The sequence below is a fragment of the Lissotriton vulgaris genome, chromosome 1_1 (assembly GCF_964263255.1).
Source record: "Lissotriton vulgaris chromosome 1_1, aLisVul1.2, whole genome shotgun sequence".
Lineage (NCBI taxonomy): Eukaryota > Metazoa > Chordata > Amphibia > Caudata > Salamandridae > Lissotriton > Lissotriton vulgaris.
In genome coordinates, this window is record NC_141685.1 from 674,425,372 (window position 1) to 674,446,905 (window position 21,534).

General features: G+C 43.8%; 1 protein-coding gene across 2 annotated transcripts in view; it reads left to right on the forward strand.

Annotated features, from left to right (window-relative positions):
• SASS6 (SAS-6 centriolar assembly protein) overlaps positions 1–21,260 on the forward strand; it is a 222,966-nt gene extending 201,706 nt beyond the window's left edge. Inside the window, exons 16-17 of one of the 2 annotated variants that reach the window (XM_086954522.1) lie at positions 3,281–3,369; positions 19,478–21,260. In XM_086954522.1, the coding sequence (XP_086810648.1) occupies positions 3,281–3,369; positions 19,478–19,566 (178 nt within the window). In that variant the 3' untranslated portion in view covers positions 19,567–21,260. The remainder of the gene's footprint in view (positions 1–3,280; positions 3,370–19,477) is intronic. The other variant, XM_086954533.1, reaches the window with a different exon arrangement.
• Positions 21,261–21,534: the final 274 nt, after the last annotated feature.

Genomic DNA, 21,534 nt, shown 5'->3' on the forward strand with positions numbered 1-21,534 from the left:
AGAGCCCCAACGTCTGCAGTAGCCATCCGGGAACAAGTAGAGTAAATGCCCAGATGCTGGGCCACGTAGGTGCGTATGAATAAACCATGGAGACCCCCCAGCTATCGTGCGACTAAACCCAAACAAACCCCCCTTCCAAAACAAAGAGCTCCCCCGTTCCCAACCCCCACCCCCACACCTCACAAAAGCTGAAGTACCTGTCGCGGTATAGACCGCTCCCGGCCCCAAACGCAGGACCTGTGGCCGTCCACACCAATGGATCCCCATCAAACAGCCCATACACCCAACACCCCCCCTATAAGCCCTAAGCAAGGGGAAAGGCCCGCCCCTCATACATCTCCCCCCACCACGCTGCGCCACAGATACTACATCCGCCATATACCAAGGATCACATTGGCCGCTGCTCACCCACAGAGCTTCTCTACGGCGGTTCCCCAGGCATACCAATCACTGCAATATCACATTATTGTCAGTCACCACTGCCCGTTGGCCAAGCGTTCATGGGTCCACTGTCAGAGATTCAGGGGCATCCTTCGTCCCGCCTACGGCACCTCCCGAGGTGGAGCGCCTCCTGGGTCGGGACCACCAATTTCTTCTGTTCCGTGACCCTTGTGCAGTTTGCGACTGCGCCCTGCTCTGTGAAGAGTCCAAGTCTATGCCCGGCGGGGTATGCCCCTTCACTTTCACTGTCTCATCAGTCCATCGAAATACCTCCTCCGGAGTATCGAAGAAGTGGGTGCGAGACTGAAATACCACCCTCAGGCGGGCCGGGTAGAGCAAAGCATATGGGAGCTTGAGGTCGCGAAGGCGCGCCTTGGCCGCTGTACACGATTGCTGCTGTTGTTGCACTAACCTCGTGTAGTCCGGGAAGATGAGGATCTGCTGATTTTTGTTCAACAGTTTGGCAATTACAGGCCGGGGACGGGCCCCCACGGGCGGCTTTTGTACGAGATCCCTGTGCGCCCGCTCTATCACTAAGCATCTCGATAGGGAGTCGTTTTATTGTTTTTATCTTTAATGGTTTATTTTTATAAACCGAATAAAGATTTCGACCTCAAAATGTAATATATATAGCCGATTGAAGAAATGTTATTTTTATTGCAGATTATTAAAGAAAGTGACATTCACAATTCATCTTGAATAGTTTTATTGCGGTCAAAGGTTCAAAGTGCCTTGCTTACCTGCTTTTTTGTGTGCAAAATATACATATGCATTCTTTATTCCTTTCTCTTCCCTCCCTTCATTCTTGCGTTATCTTAAAATTCTTACGTTCTCAGTAACCTTTATTATTATTTTCTAGGTATTCAAAGTTCTGTAAATATGAAAATAAACCAGGCAATATATGAGGTGTATTAGGAAGCTGTCATTATTACTGTATTGTTTATTTTATTTGTGAACCATATATAAGAACATCCTTTTTAACTGTGGAAACAATATATGTTACACTCCTTTGTTTCGCGCGGAACTCCACCGACCACTTACATTACCTCCCTGGGTCTGGGGGGGGGGGGGGGGGCGGGGGGGGGGGGCGGGGGGGGGGGGGGGGGGGGTTGCATCCCGACCCTACCTACGTAGCATGCTTTTCTACTATGCAGGGCTAACTGAATGTTCCCACACCTTGTCCTGATGATGGCCTCTCATCTATAGGGGTCGAACCCCCATCAACTGTAGACATCTCAACTCCTATTTTGTTCTATAAAAATAGACACAGGAGTCAAACGTTTTGCTGAATTAGATGAGGTTTGTTTCTTCATCACTCACTTATCACTGCATTACACTACCAAAAGATTTTAAATGCTTCAATAATGTACAGTGAATAAATAAATTGCAATAAAACATCAAGTATCTGTCTGCTCTGATTGTCCTGGTGGACTAATAATTGTCTGGCCTTAACATTAACTTAGACCTTTTTGTCTCTTGCTTATTTAAATAATTGCTTAAGTGAATCCTCTTTTTTACAATGCGGTTTATTACCCCCAGGTTCTCTGTAAATTGTTCGGTTTCTCTTGATTTATAATACAAATCTTACATATACCAAGCACAATAGATATGCCATATTGGCAGCTTTCGTTTCATACCCAATTACACTAGTCACCAAAATATACCAGTAAAACACAACAGAATATTAAGTCTTAGATCGCTGGAGAATTTTGACAAACAAAATTCACGGATGACCAGCACAGCAGTAGTATGCCGCATATGGGAGCATCTAATTAGTATTGATCACACTCGTGACTATGAGACACTTCAAAGGCAACGAAATAGATTGGATGTTATATCCTATATGCAGCTATCCTAAACACAGCGCATTAGACTGAATATCCTGCATTCTTCTAAGGCTGATAAGATATGCTACACATCTAACAACACTACGCTTGGATGAAATATAACCATGGGGCATGTTACTCGACAAAAATACATAAGCATTCTTTAAAAAAAATCCAAACAGAACATATACCAAGGTTTCAGTGAATAAGACCTGTGCCCCCACAGTTCGATACCTATGACTAAATATTTCCATCTAAGTCGTGCTCACAGCCTTAAACCATACAAACGCAACTGATTATGGCCAGCAATAATACATTCAGAATCATGTCAATAGACTGCACTATTCAAATGTCAATAACAGAAAATTGCCTGACAATAGAATGGGGCAGATCAATAAGGTATACAATTCCTGAAACTAGTATGTTTCTTTCATTCTGTGTGCAGAAAATACCAAATGTACAAATTAAAAAGTATTTTCAATAGGCTCCTCGGATTTTACCGTATTGTAAATATATATAGAGATGCACAGTGTAATATGCTATTTATTACCACTGTTAGGTTCCCTTCCCCCAACTGTGGTTATAAATATCAGATTACACTATGCAGTTCTGCTTATATGATTTATGTCACGCCATTTCTCATTTTTATTTGTTTTGCAAACTTCGTTTAGCAAAAACCATGATGACGGGGCATAAATGTATGCAGTATGGTAAATTCACACTGAAGATGTCTGTGACTTTTTTTTATTTTTTAAGTGAGTTGTTTTCCCGAGTAATGCTTTTGTGGCATGCAATCTAGGAGGCAGTAAACTGCGTTTTATTATGTCAACTTTTCTGTACAGTTGCACTACACTTGATATTGACTGTTGCACTATAAAAATAAATGCATCAATGAGTTTTTATTACAGTTGCTCTTAATGTGACGTTATTCCGCCACATTTATTTTCACTACTTCGGTTAGAGCAGGAGCGAGAACACCAATTTATGATGTTTTTTTCCTCTTTTTTCAACAGTGAACCTTTCGGACTGGAACTAAAATACATTAAGAAACGAGATGATAGCATTCCATTACGAGGATTGAGCCAAAACACAATCAATTCTGGTAAGCCGATGTGAACGCACTGAAGATGCACCACTTATTTTGTTAAGATTTTTTTTTTGGGGCGGAACAAGTCTGTCAGGTTTTTGTCCAGAATTAAGCCTAGTGATCTATTAGAGTTAAGTACATGCGGGGTGCAGTTGAGGGATGTAAGCTATTTGAGCTAGTCCTGAATGGGCGCAGTATGATTGTGTGGGGCGAACAAGAGGAATTCTGTGTTGAGTGAATTTAGCAAAAGGGAGTGAATTTAGCAAAAGGTGGTTGAGCAATCACCATTTTTGGATTTTTAAGAGAGCAAGGTTGAGAGTAGTAATGTCTTCTGGTGAAGAAATTTTCTTATACAGTTGTGTATCATCCGCATACATATGGTGATGAGTGTTAGATAGATTCAGAATTTGGCTGTGGGGTTCCAGATACAGGTTGACGAGAGTAGGAGAAAGTGCGGATTCTTGTGGGAGTCCAATTGAAACAAGAATACTGTTGGAAAGGTCATTGTTTACTTCTAATCTTTGAGTTCTCTCTTGAAGGAATGCGATAAACCAATTTAACACTGTACCTGATAACTACATCCTTGTTTCAAGTAGGTTATTTAGTTTGTCACGTTTCGGCGTATCAAATGCTGAGGAGAGATCGAATAGTATAAGTAGGCATGGTTCATTCTGGTCTAGAAGTCTTAGGGCATTGTCTACAATGTGAGTTAAGACGGTTTCTGTACTGTGACCCGATCTGAAGCCAAACTGGAATTGGTTGAGGAGCTGAAAATGACGAATGTGATTACAGAGTTGAGTATGAACATTTCTGATAGATACATCTGCCTTGTGGATTCCTCACCTTGTGAATATCCCCCTTGCGCCAGCAACGTTCGGAAAATTCTTTGTAGCACGCCGGCGTGGACGACGTCATAGGAGCACGGCTTTGCGCGCGACTCTGTCTGAAGTCACCGACTCCTCATAAAGCCCACGTCGGCATGATGACGTCAGTTCCCTTTTTTCCGCGTCGTCGACGCTAACGGTTTCTGGGATCTTCTGCGATACTTTGAGTATCTTGTTACTATTTTGTGTTACTGTTTCTCTTTTGAGATTTTCTTCTTCGTCGAGGATGTCGTCGAGGAAGACTGGGTTCAAGCAGTGTGGTTCCTGTACCCGAATGATGTCGATCACTGATTCGCATTCCGATTGTCTGTGGTGTCTTGGGTCGGACCATGATGTAAAGAACTGTCGTTCCTGCTTCAAGATGAACCCCAAGGCCTTACGAGAGTGGGAGGCGAAGCTTCTTCTTGCGAAGGTGAAAGAAAGAGAAGCTGGAAGGTCTTCGAGGTCGGTTTCCAGGCGCTCGAAGTCGAGGCAGATGTTGCGGTCGAAGTCGAGGTCGGCTTCGAGATCGAGGTCCAGAGCGAGATCCAGAGAGAGGTCGAGGTCTGGATCCAAGTCGGCTTCGGGTCATGCTTCGAGCTCCTCGAGGAAGAAGCACAAGAGGAGTAAGCATCGCTCTAAATATCACTCTGGCAAGGAGTCTTCGGATTCGAAGAAGAAGTCTCGTAAGCATCATAAGGACTTTGTGTCTCCTTCTCCGGTGCAGTCTCGTGAAGGTTCTCCTGTTCAGGAGCAGGAACCGGATCTGGAGTCGCACCATTCTTCAGTGCATGATGAAGAAGAGGTTCCTCGAGCTCCGACTCCGGATGTGGAGCCTGAAAGTCAAGAGGGCCAGGGTGCACCTTTGCCGGATCAGCCTCCTTCGGAGCGACCGTTGGGTTCGCACCCTCCCTTTCCTGGTCGAGGTCAGGATCCCTTGCAGTTTCTAAATGCCATGTTTGGTGTTTATGCGATGGCGATGTACCCCTCTGGCACACCGGTTGGTCCCATGGGTCCATTGTCTTTTAATTTAGGCGTGCCTCAGGCTTTCGCCCCGGCCCCCTTTATGCCGACGCCTTGTGCTCCTTGGCTCGGTACGGCGCCGCCGAGGTCGTCGACTTCGCATGCGGCTTCACCGGCTCCGGATCGACCTTGTGGTGATTCGGATCGTGGTGCTTCCTGTCCTCAAGCTCCTCGTTCGACGTCGGCTCCGGCTCCGTCGGAGTCTTTGCCGGATCCATCAACTTCGGTCTGCATGGAATGGTCGAGGCGCAGAGCTCAGCGCCTCTTGGAGGAGAAGGAGTATATGGATTCCGAGGTTGAGGAAGGAGAGCTACAAGATCAGGGGGATTGTTTTGAGGACCTCCAAAGCGCTAGTGGCCTGGAACTTTCTCCTGAGTGGGGTTTGCCATCCGTTTCGGATACACCATCCAAGTACGTTGCACCCTATCACGTCGTGATTACGAAGGCTGCTGATTTGCTCGGCTTGACTTTGCCCACTGTTGAGTACAAGCCCAACATCCTCACGGAGGTTTTACATTCGCCTTCTTCTATAATAGAGCCTACTCTTCCTTTCACTGACGCATTGACTGAGCCTATAAAGGAGGTTTGGAAGAGGCCTTTGACTGCTCCTGCGGTTTCCAGGTCGGTGGCAAGGCGTTACAGGGTGGCTCCTGGTGACCCTGAATTTCTTTCCTCACATCCTTCTCCGGAGAGTCTGGTGGTGCAGGCCGCTTGTTCCAACAGGTCTGCAGGTTCATTCCCTCAGGTGCCGGCAGACAAGGACTCTAAAAAATTGGACCAGTCTGCGAAAAAGATTTTCTCCTCGGGTAGCATGGCTTTAAAATCTACTAATGCTACTTGCCTGTTGGGGAGATATGTTCATGCATTGATGGACTCTGTGAAACAACTCTCATCTAAGCTTCCAGAGGATGATAGGAAGAACTTTAATGAAGTGGTCTCAGATACTCAGGCTGCAGCCCGTATGGTAATACAGAGTGGCATGGACACGGTGGACTCTGTTGCCAGGATTATGGGCTCTACTGTTGCTACCAGAAGGGCCGCATGGCTTAAATCTTCTGATTTTTCAACTGATGTACAGTCTACCTTGTTGGACTTGCCATTTGATGGGACAGGCCTCTTTGGTAAGAAAGCGGACGTGGCCCTGGAGAGATTCAAGGACAGCCGGGCGACGGCGATGGTCTATGGGCCTTCAGGCAAGGGGTTCTGCAACTAGGAAGATTAGGGGATTTGGCAGATCCACTTTTCGTTCCTATAACCAAGGTCAGCAGCAGCAGCGACAGAACCCTCTGTATAAGACGTACAGAGGAAAACAAAGGGGCCGAGCTCGTGGACGCCAGGCCTCCTCCTCCTCCACTTCCTCTAATAATCAACCCCCTCCCTCTACAGCAAAGCAGCCCTAGATCTGCCATTCTGGATCATGTGGCTCCGGTGGGGGTTCGGCTTACTCATTTTCTACGGGATTGGGAATCGGTTACATCAGATCTTTGGGTTCTCAATCTCGTAGAAAATGGGTATGCACTTCCTTTCCAGGAGTTCCCTCCCAATTACCCTCCTTGCCAGGGTTATTGTTCGGAGGACCACCTGCTTCGCCTGCAGGAAGAAGTCCTGGCTCTGTTCAGAAAAGGTGCGATAGAGGTGGTCCCGGAGCAGGAGAGGGGTCAGGGGTGCTACTCCCGATATTTCCTGATCCCCAAGAAGGATGGCAGGTTACGTCCAATCTTGGACCTCAGGATTTTGAATCTCTACCTCAAACAGGAGAAGTTCAAGATGCTCACACTTGCGCAGGTTCTTCAAGCGCTGTTGGAAGAAGACTAGATGGTGTCAATCGACTTGCAGGATGCGTATTTTCACATCCCAATCCTGAAGTCGCACAGGAAGTATCTCCGTTTTACGGTGGGATCGCAACAATACTAGTTTGCGGTCCTTCCGTTTGGACTTACTACTGCGCCTCGAGTTTTCACCAAGGTGATGGCGGTGGTGGCTGCGCATCTCAGGAGGTCGGGGATTCCTGTATTCCCCTATCTGGACGACTGGCTGATCAAAGCGGAGTCGCCCGAGTGGGTGCTCCTTTAACTGCAAGAGACATCGCAGCTGTTGTACAGATTGGGTTTTTCAATAAACGTGCCCAAATCTCACCTGGTGCCCTCCCAGCGCAACCTGTTCATAGGTGCGGTACTGGACACTACTGTATGTCGTGCATTCCCTCCTCCTCAAAGGATTCGCGACATTCAGGAAATGATTCCTTTGTTCTACAATGGAGCGGTTGTTCCAGTCCTGACGGTCCTTCGCCTGCTCGGTCTGATGGCTTCTTGCATTCTGTTGGTCAACCATTAACGCTGGCACATGAGGGCACTCCAGTGGTGCCTCCACAGGCAGTGGTATCAGCACAACGGAGAGCTCAGGGAGTCAGTGAAGATCTCCAGAGAAACTGCAGCGGAACTGTCTTGGTGGGGCGTGGAAGGCAATCTGTCACAAGGAAAGCCTTTTCAGCTACCACCGTCGGTGGCCACAGTGATAACGGATGCATCCACTCTAGGGTGGGGTGCTCATCTGGGGGATCTGGAGGTCAAGGGTCTTTGGTCTCCAGAGGAAAGGTTGCATCACATCAACCTTCTAGAGTTGCGGGCGATACGTCTGGCGCTCAAGGCCTTCCTCTCTTCCCTTCGGTCAGTCGATCCAAGTCCTGACGGACAACACGACCGCGATGTGGTACATCAACAAGCAGGGAGGAGTAGGGTCGCAGTGTCTCTGCAAAGAGGCTCTGCGTCTCTGGTCCTGGGTTCAGGATCATCAGATTTGTCTGATGGCAAATCATCTGGCCGGAGTTCTGAACGTTCGTGCAGACGTTCTCAGTCGGCAGTTCTCTGCCGACCACGAGTGGAGGCTTCACCCGGAGGTTGTTCACGACATATTTCAGATGTGGGGAACTCCTCGGGTGGACCTGTTTGCCACTTGCGAGAATGCTCACTGCCCGTCATTCTGCAGTCTCCAGTATCCGATGCAAGGAGCATTGGGGGACGCGTTTCAGTTGAGCTGGGGAGGTCAGCTCCTTTATGCTTTTCCCCCCATACCCTTGATTTGTCGGGTTCTGAGGAAGATTCGCCAAGACCGGGCCCAAGTCTTATTGGTCGCCCCGGATTGGCCAAGAAGGGTGTGGTACTCGGACCTTCTCCACCTCTCCTCTCACCCGCCGCTCCGTCTCCCTCAGGGCAGACCTCCTCTCTCAGATGGAGGGGCAGGTTCTACACCCCAACCTCCAGACATTACACCTTCATGCCTGGAGATTGAACGGGGCAACTTGAATTCCTTTTCTCTCCCTCACGATGTGGTGGATGTCATTCTTTCTGCCAGGCGTGACTCCACCAAGTCCATCTATTCGTATAGGTGGTCTAAGTTTGTCTCTTGGTGCAGGGAGAGGGATGTTGACCCTTTGAAGGCTCATTTGTCTGACATTTTATTGTTTGCTCTTTCTCTGGCACGGCAAGGGTTTGCTGTTGCTACGGTCAAAGGATATCTTTCGGCCTTATCGGCATTTCTCTGTTTGCTGGATCAGCCCTCTCTTTTTAAGTCTCCTGTAGTATTAAGATTTTTGAAGGGACTCACTAATAAGTTCCCTCCTTCTCCCTTTATTGTTCCTCATTGGGACTTGAATCTTGTGTTAACTTATCTGATGGGTCCTCCGTTTGAACCCTTGCACAAGTGTCCCATGAGACTTCTTTCTTTTAAAACGGTCTTCTTGGTTGCAATTACCTCGGCAAGGAGGGTAAGTGAGCTTCAGGCTCTTAGTTCCAAGCCCCCGTTTTTGTCCATTCATGCTGAAAGAATGGTTCTCAGGACCAAGGCTGCTTTTCTGCCTAAGGTGGTAACTCCCTTCCATCTAGGACAATCCATTACCCTTCCTACCCTTTATCCTCCCACGCACCCTTCCAAGGAGGAGGAGAGGCTTCATCGCCTGGACCCGAAGAGAGTGGTTAGTTTCTATCTTGATAGGACTAAAGACTATAGTGTTGACGATCAGCTCTTCGTGGGTTTTGCTGGCTGCAAAAAGGGCAGAGCGGTGCACAAGCGCACACTTTCCAGGTGGATTATCCTCTGCATCAAGATTTGCTACTCTCTGGCGGGTAAGGACCCTCCTGAGGGTATTAGAGCTCATTCAACTAGAGCGAAGTCTGCAACTTCTGCATTGTCTAGAGGTGTTCCTGTTGAGGACATTTGCAGGGCCGCGACATGGGCCTCCCTCCACACTTTTGCAAAGCACTACTGCTTGGATGCTGAGGTGAGGAGGGACGGCCACTTCGCGCGCTCTGTCCTCCAAGATTTCCTGGTGTAGCAGAGTGGACACCCTCCTCCGGGAGTGGGGACTGCTGTGGGACTCTATTCACAAGGTGAGGAATCCACAAGGCAGATGTATCTATCAGAAGAACAAGTTACTTACCTTCGGTAACGCTTTTTCTGGTAGATACAGTATCTGCCTGTGGATTCTTCATTGACACACCCGCCTCCCCGTTGTCCACTCTGCTATACCTGTGTTTATGTACATATGTATTTATGAGCCTATATTTCTGGTATGTTATGCTTGTACTGTGTACATTGTATATTTGTATATATTTGTTGGTCCGTCTGGGTGCCTCGAAGGCACGGAAAAAAGGGCGGAACTGACGTCATCACGCTGACGTGGGCTTTATGAGGAGTCTGTGACGTCAGACGGAGTCGCGCGCAAAGCCGTGCTCCTATGACGTCGTCCACGCCGGCGTGCTACAAAGAATTTTCCGAACGTTGCTGGCGCAAGGGGGATATTCACAAGGTGAGGAATCCACAGGCAGATACTGTATCTACCAGAAAAAGCGTTACCGAAGATAAGTAACTTGTTCATTTCTCAGAAGTTTGGATAGATTCATGATAGTAGAAATAGATCTGTCCCTGTCCAGTATATCATGGGAAGAACTTAGGAGTGATTGTGGACAACTCTCCCTCTCTCTCTCTCTTGACCTCCTGGTCAATAGGACTGTCTCCACCTGCTTCGGGATCATTAGGATTCTCAGGAAAATCTCTCATTACCTTTCCTTTGAAGCACGTAAGCAGGCCATCATCGCTCTAGTAATGTCCAGATTTGACTATTGCAATGCCCTGTATTTGGGCATTGGTAAAAGCCTTGTTTGGCGCCTGCAGATGGTGCAGAATGCTGCAGCCAGGCTTGTACTGAACCTCCCTAGACATCACTCAGTTACTACCTCGATTAAGCTATTGCACTGGATGCCGATGGACCATAGGATTCTTTTCAAGATACTATGCCTGACTCATGAAGCCTATTATGGCTCTGGTTCAGAGGGCATTAAGTCGATGGTCCATCACTATGTTCCAAGCAGGTCTCTCCGGTCTTCGGACAAAAGCTTACTGACAGTTCCTAGGTTTAAGAGGGTCAAATGGGGTGGCAGAGCCTTTTCTATGGCTGCGCCCAAATTGTGGAATTCCCTCCCAGAAGCACTTTCTAGTCAGGTGTCCCTTTTGCTTTTTCGTAAGGCCTTAAAGACGTGGCTTTTCTTGGATACGTCAGTTTGAGCATGTTCCCCCTCTCACCGCATCTTGATGCTCAGCAGTTAGCGCCTTGACGCCCTTGGGCTAAGTTCACGCTCTACAAATCAATATTCCTTCATTCATTCATTCAGATCTGTAGTTGTTAGGCTCAGATAAATCTGCCTTTGGTTTCTTTGGTATGGGGATGACTTGACCAAGCTTGAGGCAGTCTGGCCTTGCATGAGGGATTCATGTACAATCTTCAATCAGAGCGGGAAAATGGATGAGGTAGGCTCTTTAAAGAGTTTGGTGGGCAGATGTTATTTGATGGTTTTAAAGTAGTTAGTATGTTAAGCAGCTCAGGATCATCCAGAAGTCTGAAAGTATTCCACAAAGCATAATTTTTTGTTTGGAGTAAAGGCAGCTGGAGCGATCATAGGAGAGCTCAACCCTGGTGAACCAGAGTCCGGGAGTGGAGAGCTTGATACGATAAGTTTGGTAAAGAGAGTTGCTGATCTAATTCGATCTTTCTTGTTTTTTCAGTGAAATGCGCTGAGTCTCCTCACTGCTTGGTATTGAGTCTTTAAGAGTCCAGAGTTGATTACAGAGTTGGTTTGATTGTTCGATTTCGAAAAGTTTTTTAATGTCTATTTTTGGCCATGTCAAGTTGCGATCTAAAGTGATCAGCTTTAGATCGGTTATAGGCATTTCAAGTCTTCCTTAGTCATTTGAGGTTGGCTAGAGAAGGAGAGGTTCTCCGAGATCTTTCAGCGAGCTTAAGATTACGTCGTCTCGAGTTAAGGGAGCTGTTAAACCAAGGTTGAGAGTGCTGGTTAGGGATTCTTTAGAGATATAATGGAGCGAGAGCATTGAAGATATCAGTCATGGAATGAGTGTAAAGATCAGTGAGATCATCCAGGTTAGACATGTTGTGGGGCGACTGAAGAAGAATATTGCTCATAGTGGTAAGATCATTTACGTTGATGTTTCTCAGATCTCTAGACCATTGTTTGTTTTTTCGAGATTGACCTTGTCTGATCAAAAAAATTTCCATGATGCGAAAAGAGATTTAGAGGTGATCTGACAAGTCGCAAGGTGCTATATCGTCAAGTTGAATGAGGTTATCTTTGGCTATGATAAGGTCTACGATGGAACCTATATATATGCGTGAGCTTCTTGTAGAATTGGGTAAGATTCATGTTGAATAGGAAGGTCTTGAAAGTGTTTACTAATGGATCTTTTTCATTGTTACATTGTAAATTGAAGTCCCCAAGGAGGATATGGTTGTGAGATTGAGATAGATCCTCATTCTTTGAAATGGTCTCCATCATTTGTTCAGTGAACACTGGGTTATCTCCAGGAGGGTGGTAGATAGAGTAGTGTGTATAAATTAATTTGTCATTGTTCCAGATTTCTAGTTCCAGGTGTTCTTATGAGGACATCGGAGCCGAGTGAATCTGTCTCAAGCAGAGATTACATCGATGGATGCAAGCAACTCCACCTCCAGTTTTAACTAATCTATCCAATCTAATCCTGTTGCAATCTGGGGGGGGACTAGAATGTCTAGGATTGATGTAGAGGTTTCTTTGAGCCAAGTTCCTGTTAAGATCAGGAGGTTTAGAATAGATCATGTGAGAGGATCTCCTATGTCTGGGCATTACAGAGATTCTATTGCTCAACTGAGAATAGGCATTTTAAATACATGCTGGAAATTCCATTCATCTTGTTTTATGCCTTGGATTATGCACAGATTAAAACCTGGCTACCAATAACTGTGAAAGAAGGGACTAACCTTTGAAAACTGCTGAAAGTCACCCAATCGGTCCCCGTAGCAGACTTGCGCATCAAGCTTTCTTTAACTGTATATACACTCAAGCCATGTCTAAGAGCCCTGTCTCCTTAAGACATATATTAAAACTATAGCCTTTTGGAGAAGATTCAACACTGCACACTTTTAATAGGAATCTCAAAATAGCCCTTGATGTATCTCCATGCACTTTTGCAGGATTGGTCTCCAGCACATCTGAAGATTTGTTTAAACACACTAAGAATAAGCTTTGCTCTAGATAGGGAGCAGCACTCAATTAAAGCACTTCAAAACGTTTTCAGAAAATTCAGTATATACAACTCCAGAGCATTATCTACAGTTTCAGCTACAACATAAAGTAGGGCCCTGTATTTTTCTTTTGCGATTAGGAATTCTTCCTTTAAAAGTTTACTCTTTCAGATGGAAGCCCCCTGAGCATTACTCAAGTATCTGCGATTTGTGCACCAGAGGAGTACAAGATCTTTTCCATGTTCTTTTTGTTTGTCCAAATCAGACTTTGGTAGAGGCACATCAAATATAATTTTTGAATTTGATGTGAAAGGATCATGTATGCAATATCAGCTGCGTGTCTTGCTGCAGATCTGCAATTATATAGCATCGATTTGATGTGAGATTTGGTGACAACGCTTTCGAGGTGTGAGGTTTGGACCGGAAGAAAGTTTTCCATGTTCTTAGATATGAGGTTGACACTGGGTTCTCTAAATGGATTGGAAGTAATAGTTTGTATCTTGAAAGTAGAGGGAGCAGAAACAGAATGGACTGAATTGTAGGATTGTAGAAGGAACTGAATGTCTGTATTTGTCAGGTGATCGGTGACCCTATTAGGTCTGGAGTGATTGTTAGATTATGGCCGAGATTTCCCGTGAGTATTCCCTAGGTTGTCCTTAGGTAAGATATTCATATGGAAGTAATTGAGTGTAGAGGAAAGCTTAGGCCACCTTCCAATGGTCCAGGACTGGGGTGGCACCACTTGGGGGTGTAGACTCTCAGATTGCAGAGTCCAGGTGCAGATGCAAGGTTGTTAGAAGCTGGTTAAATTCCTGAGGCTTCAGATCAGGAGTGCAGCCAACTATCTCTTGAAGTCACCCTGGGTTCTGGGTGCAAGAGATGCAGGTCCAAACCTTTTCACCCAGGCAAGAGGGCAGCAGGAAGGAGTCCAGCAGACTAACAGTCCAATAGAGTGGCCATCCTTTCAGCAGCACAGCAGTCCTTCTTCCTGGCAGAGTATCCACAGGTCCAGAGGTTTACTGTGGTGGCGTCTAAGGTCCAAAACCTGCACCGAGTGGTGCTTTTGAAGAGTGGGGAGACTTCAAAGAGATGCCTTTGAAGTGCACATATGTCCTACCTTCCTGCTCTGGCTCCAAACTCACTACAGGGGGGAATGCAGGCCGTAGTGTGTGGACAGGGCGCATCCTATTCAGATGTGAGGCTGTGCCCAGCTCCCCCTACTATCCTGCCAGGATTGCCCATCCAGGCACACCTATTATGTGTGGCTTGATGGGCCATCTATCTCTATTGTGTGTGACTGTCTAGGTAGAACACACAAAAGCCTAATTGAAAACTACATCCAGACATGTGATCAGAGACCATCTGCAAGCACCAACTGGCTAAGCCAAGAAAATGCCACCTTTCTAAATGTGCTGCAGCAACAAAGGATGGACGGAATGCTGAATAAATCAAACCTTCACCCCAGTCAAGAGATCTGGGTTAAATCCATTGTTCTTTTGCTCACTATGATAAATGCACATCCAGCGCTGGGTGTGTACCCCTGAGCACAACGTTATGTCCTACTAATAGGGTCCTCAAGTTGTAAATAAAGATAATCCAACAACAATGTTTTAATCCTTGTTTTGATTTATTCTTCAAATTAATTCTTGCGATTTCTCTTCATTCATTTTAAACCATAGGAATTAGACCAAAATAACTGGATTGAGACATCCAATGCATTTTGGGTATCTCACCCTTCAGGGATCAATCCTAAAACAAACATGTAATATCATGAGGGACTAAAGATTTATATGCGGTTAGACACAATAATGATACGTGTGAATGGCATGCAATCGCGCTAATCAAGGTGGTGTTTTAAAGGATGCTGTGTTGAAAACATAAGAATTTGCCTGGATTATATCTTGCACATAGTGAAGTAATGTGACGGTTATAAATGAACTTATGTATAGCGGTATTGAGAAAAAGGGCTCTGAGCGTGGTTGTGTCAAAAGATGAAGCATGCTGCGATTTTTAAGAAACATACGTAACGCGCTATGCAGCGATATGGCATAGCTTTAAATAAAACAAATCAGACCGTTTGTATCCGTGACCGGAGGGTCAGCACATTCAATTAGGAACCAGAGTTAAAACAACAATGTGCAAGGTATGGTGGACGGAATTAGTAAAGCAGAGTGTGAACATGCTAAAGTAACATAGTTATAAAGACCAATTTGTTTGTGGTAAAAAATACCAAAGCTATTAGCCGAGTGAAGCGAAAATCAGGTTTCACGAGGTTAAACAAACGTTTGTTTGAATATCCGATATTGTCACAATACAGTCGCGTGTAGCGTGCATACAACGGTAATCTCAAACTGGTGAATAGGAGAAAAATAAGAAATGAGATGCTGTGCGATATCTTGCAATCCAATCGTCTCGTCCGTGTTTGGTTAGACGGTTATGTGTTAATACGGGCTGTTCTGTATTTAAAACTAATGTAATGATAATTAACAAAGGACTACCTGAATCTAAGATTGGCGGCCATCTTCGAGTGGTGTAAATTAATAGTATGCTTATGTGGCTGGTGTAATGTCCCATCAATATGAGTGTAAATGTAATAAGTGGGAAAACGCTGCAGTCGTTATCAAAACAATTACCAATATTGGGTTTGGCTACTGCGCAGCAAGATCACGCCACAATAACAATAAACAAATAGAACCGCCAATGCTGCCACTTTCTTTACTGTTTCAAGACGAGGAAAAATAATTAATACAAATATATACAAATTTCAAATATCAAACATAGATTAATCAATTTCCAATATGAAAAAATCACAGTAGGCCATCCATGATTTATTAGACGTTGCAAATCTTAAACAGATAATTTAGCTTGATTGGCCTAAAGTATCATGAATGACCTATTGTGATTTTTTCAAATTGGGAATTGATTATTCCTTCTTTGATATTTGAAATGTGTTCATATTTGTATTTAAACAAGGTGTTATCTAGGTGCCCCAGGGTGGGTTGGGTGTGAATGAAAAAAGAATGAGTGTATGTATGTGGGAATGAGTCAAACACAAGTATGAATGTGACACTATATGAGAGTATGTTGAAGAGAGTGCTGTTGAAAAGGGAACACGAATTTGATCCCAAAGGGTGAGAGCCTTTGTTGCGGAGGAGATGTATTGTTTGTGATGACCATTGAGTTCTATTTTTTTTTTTTTTTGATTCTGAAAATTGATAAAAATAAAATAGATCAATTTAAACTGAAAGTGTGGTTCAGAGGGACTTGTTTAATTATTCGTCTTGAAATAGTAAAGAAAGTGGCAGCATTGGCGGTTCTATTTGTTTATTGCAGTCGTTATCAAGGCAACGTAACAATGGTAATGGTAGGCAAGATATATCAAAAGACTTCTTAATGCGCACCATAGGAACTAATTGAAGTGTAGACATACATAAACTATGTATCATCATAAATAGCAAGCGAATTCTATACGTTCATTCATTCCATATGGTTTCATACTATCCAATGTTTTTATCCAATAGTTCTCACGCTGGAGGAGATATTTTCTGTTGTCACAACCTTCTTATTTAATAGCCACTTCGAGGATCAGGAATTTCAATTGACTGATATTGTGGTGATTTTCATGAAAATGATTGGCCACAACTGATTTGATGTTCTTTGTGCGTATGTTAGACTTATGTTAGTTGATTCTTACTTTGATTTTTCGTTCAGTTTTTCCAATGTAAACTTGTCCGCAAAGACATTTGAGTAAATAGACTGTGTTCATGGTATCGCGTGTGGCTAACATGTACTTTTATGTTATTGCCTTTTCTGGGATGCGTGATTGTGGCTTCTGGTATAATATTGTGGCAGTTGTTACAGTTGTGGCATGCCATAGTTCCTTTGAGTGGCTTTTTCTTCTTTTCTGGTCTGTTTCAGCATATCACCCATGTTTTTGTTTCTAGTGTACGCAAAAACTGGAAAATTGGAGAATAGTTGATTGAAATCCGGTTCCTGGCTCAATATCGCCCAATGTTGTGTTATAATTTGTTTAACCCATTTGCTTGCAGTGGAATATTTTCTCACCGTCACTATACGGTTGGTAACTTTTTGAGGTGATTTTTGTAAGAGATTTTTTCTGCTTTTGGAATTGCATCTGTTTTGCTTGGTCCAGGATGTACCTTGGGTAGCCTCTTTGTCTGAATCGTGTTGTCATTTCATCTAACCATTTGTCCACAGTTTCGGGGTTGGATACTATTCGTCTTACCCTAAGCATTTGGGAATATGGTAAGTGACGTTTCAATGTTTCCTGTTGAAAACTCTTGTAGTGCAGGGTGTTATTACGATCGGTGGGTTTTCTATAGTTATCTGTTACAAATGTTCGCTCTACCAAGGTGATTGCCACATCCAAGAATGTGATGTTTTCTTTCTGTATGTCATAAGTAAATTGTATTCTGTTGCCGATGTTGTTGAGTTTCTTTAGTGCTTCTACTAATGTCGCTTCTGGACCTCTCCAAACTATTAGTAAGACATAACGTTGTGCCCAGGGGGACACACCCATCGCCGTTGTGCCCAGGGGGACACACCCAGCGCTGGATGTACAGTTATCACAGTATCAGATGACATTGTGAATGGAAGACGCCACCCCAGGAGCACCCATAAGAGTGATTAACTTCATTTACACCTTGTGAATCTTGTTGTTGCGCGCATTAACTCTGTCTTTTGCGCACTATGCCACCCCAGTTTGGGTGGCATAGTGAGCAAAAGAAAAATGGATTAAACCCAGATTTCTTGAATGGGGGTTTATATGGTTGAAAAGTTTCAGCACTCCGTCCATCATCTTTTTGTGTTTGCTCTGTTTGCCATAAATGGCCATGGGTATGCCCAGACATGTGTCCCATGTTCGCTGTGCCACTGGATTTAAGCTAGCCTGGTTGATTAGGGTTGATGCCCCGAAACCGGTCCCAGGATGCTTGTTTCCAGTCCAAGGAGGACCTGGCAGTTCGGGCTGGTCTGTTTCCATGAGGAACCGGGTCAAGACTGATTTGCTTATGACTGGGTTCAAACTGGGGTGGCATAGTGAGAAAAAGAACAATGGATTAAACCCAGATCTCTTGTCTGGGGACGTGTGGTTGCAAAGTCCATCATCTTATTGTGTTTGCAGCTTTCTAAAAGTGGCATTTTCAAGATTGTAATTTAAAATACAACTGTAAAATGTAATTAGGATTTAAAATTCGGATTCCAGAGACACCAAATATGAACCATTGATATCTTTCCAACTGGGAATTATGCTTATAAAATTCAATAAGGTAATTCCAGTGTTATCCTATGGGAGCTATAGGCCTTGCAGTAGTGAAAAACTAATTTAACCGTTTTTCACTACCAGATTATGTAAAACTAGAAACGACATGCCCATTATCAATTGCACCCTGCCCTCTAAGCTGTCCAGGGCCTACACTAGGGGTGACATGTATTAGAAGGAAGGTTTCAGCCTGGCAAGAGGTTTAACTTGCCAGGTCAACATAACAGTATAAAACTGCACACACAGGCTTTGCAGTGACAGGCCTGAAACATATTTGAAGGGCTACTTAAGTGGGTGATGTAGGGCCAATAGAAGCATTCATTTACAGGCACAGGTAGTGCACATTACTAGGCACTTAAAGTAAATAAACATGCCAATTGTAGATAAGCCAATGTTGCTACATGTAGGGGAACGAGAACAAGCCCTTTAGCCCTAGTTAGCAGTTGTAAAGTGTGCAGAATCCTATGGCCAGCTAAAACGAAGTCCGCAAAAGCAGGGGTTCTGAATGCAAGAAGGTGGGGGAAACCACACCAAGGATTCCAGGTCTAACACAATGGTCTTTTATGGATGTGTGTTTAGTATTCGCATGTTTTTCAAAAGCCCTCATTAAATTTCCCTAAACCCCTTTCATTTAATAGTAATGAATCCACATTTCCCAACACTATCCTATGTCCCTCCCACATTTACTACTGAAATCTGTAATCAGGAGTGCGAATATCTCTGCACAGAAAAGATAGGGGAGGCAGAGGTCTCAAGTCGTATGTCTGTGAATTGCACTCTTTAGTACACGAGAAGTTCTATTGTATGTACTACAACATGCCATTTGAGAATCGAGCTCATAGTCCACGAAATTCAGGCAAGATGCTACGTGTTGAAACCACTTTTTGTTAAGTGTGGTTCCAGAAAGCTACAAATACCTATACTTTGCAAAACAAATTCTCATTCCACAAGTGGAAAAGATGCAAGGACATTACTGTGGGGTAGTTGGTAAAAAATGAGGCTCTTGGTACTACTCTGCATTATGGGTTGGTAGGGTTGCTGGCTTCCTCAAATAAGCATTGGTATTTTTCAGGTTTGTGAAGTGATCTACCGGACTTGATCTCTACCTTTCACATTTTGAAAGCGAACTATAAAAAGTTCAATCAGTCCAGTTTTACAGGTTACTTGTGTTTTGACCGTAATAAAAAATAAAATATGTTCATGTAATCAACGTTGCATGCACATAGGCGTCATTTGAAGTTGGTATTCTCTATGTAAAAGTCTTCTATCACCCTGCACTTGGATAGAAATGTGTGACTTCCAAGAAGTGTTTGCAAACGTTTCCTTTCATATATTTTGTACGAAGTAATGTAAAATGTCTGACGAGAATATGTTTTACTATTGCAGAGCAGCAGAAATCGATGGCAGTGGCACAAACGTCTAGCAAAAGCGGCCCCCCACCTGCACCATCTGCTTACTTTCCAGGGAAGCAATGACCTTTTCCAAGGAAATAATCGACTTTCTTTTAAAGTGTCACTGATTTCAGTTGGCCTATATACAAGGTGTTTTTGTAGGCATCGTGAAATTGTGAATTGATGTCTCATTGAGACATTACTGTTATGACTGGCAGTTTGAAGATTTACTTCTGCTCTGTCGTTGAAGCCATAATGCAGATTAATGTATTTTTTCATAATTGCATGTGTAATCCAAGTAAACCGTTACTGTGCCAGCCTCGCACACCTTTATAAATGGATACAATGTTGGCTGTACATTTCATTTTACATATGTATATACATATATTATATATTATAAATATTTCTCATGCTAAATGTTTATATTGAATGATGCCAAAAAACAGTTGAGCTGTCCACTGTCTTTTCGAAAAGGTTTCAGAAATGAATGTAGGTGTATTTGTGAACATTCACATAAATAGTATTCCGAAGTGCCTTGGGTGGGGGAAGAGAAGGAGCAATATGTAAACGAGTACTATCCTCTTTCTTGGGCCATAATCCTCCTCTGCTGAACACGTCAAATAAGGTAGAGGAAGGTTTTTTATTTTTAACTTGCCAGTAAATTCAAGCTGCTCAACCTGGTCTCCTGCTGCTGCACACTATTTACGTGGAAACCAATTTTCCTTACATTAATCTGTATAGTGGACAGTGCTACTAATGAAATGTGGTACATGTGTTTTTAATGGATGATCCTTTAAAGGTTGTTCTACGTTGTTTTGTCCGGTATTAGTAAGCTCATGAAAAAAGTGGATGAACACACACCAATTTTAATAGGTATATTTAAGGCTTTCCATACTGAAGTCTTTGTTTCAGAAATGACAGTAGATCAGGCACAGTTCTGGTTTCTTAAACAGTATCAAAACTAAGCAAAGAATGGGAGGTCACTCCTTTCGTGTCTTGGCTGCTCAGAAATGGAATAAACTCCCTCTGGAGCTCCGGCTGGAGAAATCAGAGCTCAAGTTTCGTAAAGAGCAGACAACATTCCTGTTCCCTAAAGAGTAGGGCCTGGCTCTGCTAGGGTATGTTCGAGTGGGTAGTATCAGCAGTTGATTGGCTTTAACGCAGCAGTCCATAGCGCGGGGACACATGTAACCAGGCGCTTTATAAGCTTAAATAATAATAATAATTTTTGTTACCAAGAAATTCTTGTTTGGCTCCTCTTTTTTTCACTTTGGGTGGCATTCGTGTGTCTCCAGAAAGACCGTCAATTGGCACCACAACTATTTAGAGTGGCCTTGTGTAGCTTGGAACTTCAAGACTGCAGTGCAAACTTTGCCACATACCATTTTTCCCCCAAACAATCATTCTCTAGCGATTGCCTTTTGTTATGCATCTGCCCTGGGTTTTTACCGATCGGATTCGAGTTTTATGAACATGTAAGACTGATAAAACGTCAAGTAATTCATGACTTTCTCAAATCAGACACGTATTTATCATTTTTCTGAGTCACAATGTTTGCTTCAATCCCAGGGTAAGGTGGTCTAATTGTGGTGCTATTGTGATGACTGTTGAAAGGAATATCTACCTCTTTTCTAAACAAAAACAAAAAATTCCCAAGCAGTTTTATGTTTTTAAATGTGTTTGCATTTTTGTATAATTCTGTATAATAAAACCTAACCCCATTAAATTTTGACATGACAGATTGCTGTGTTAACACATTAAAGAAATCAGAAATTTCACCCCATGCTATATGTTCCATCTGTGCCATATTCCCCGTTTCTTTTTCTCTGCCACAGGCAACATGACTCCAAATGTGAATGGTTAGCAGAAGATTCATCAAACTACCAAGTGCACTTTGGGGGTTCAGTTACTGCTGCAAGTTTATCACTGTTATGTCTAATAAGTCACAGCTGTGGGTGGAATTTGACAACTAACCACAATAGCTTGAATATCAAGTGTGTAAAGTTCAAGATGCGAATGGTTCTTGCTTCGCACTCCCAAATACTACTCTCC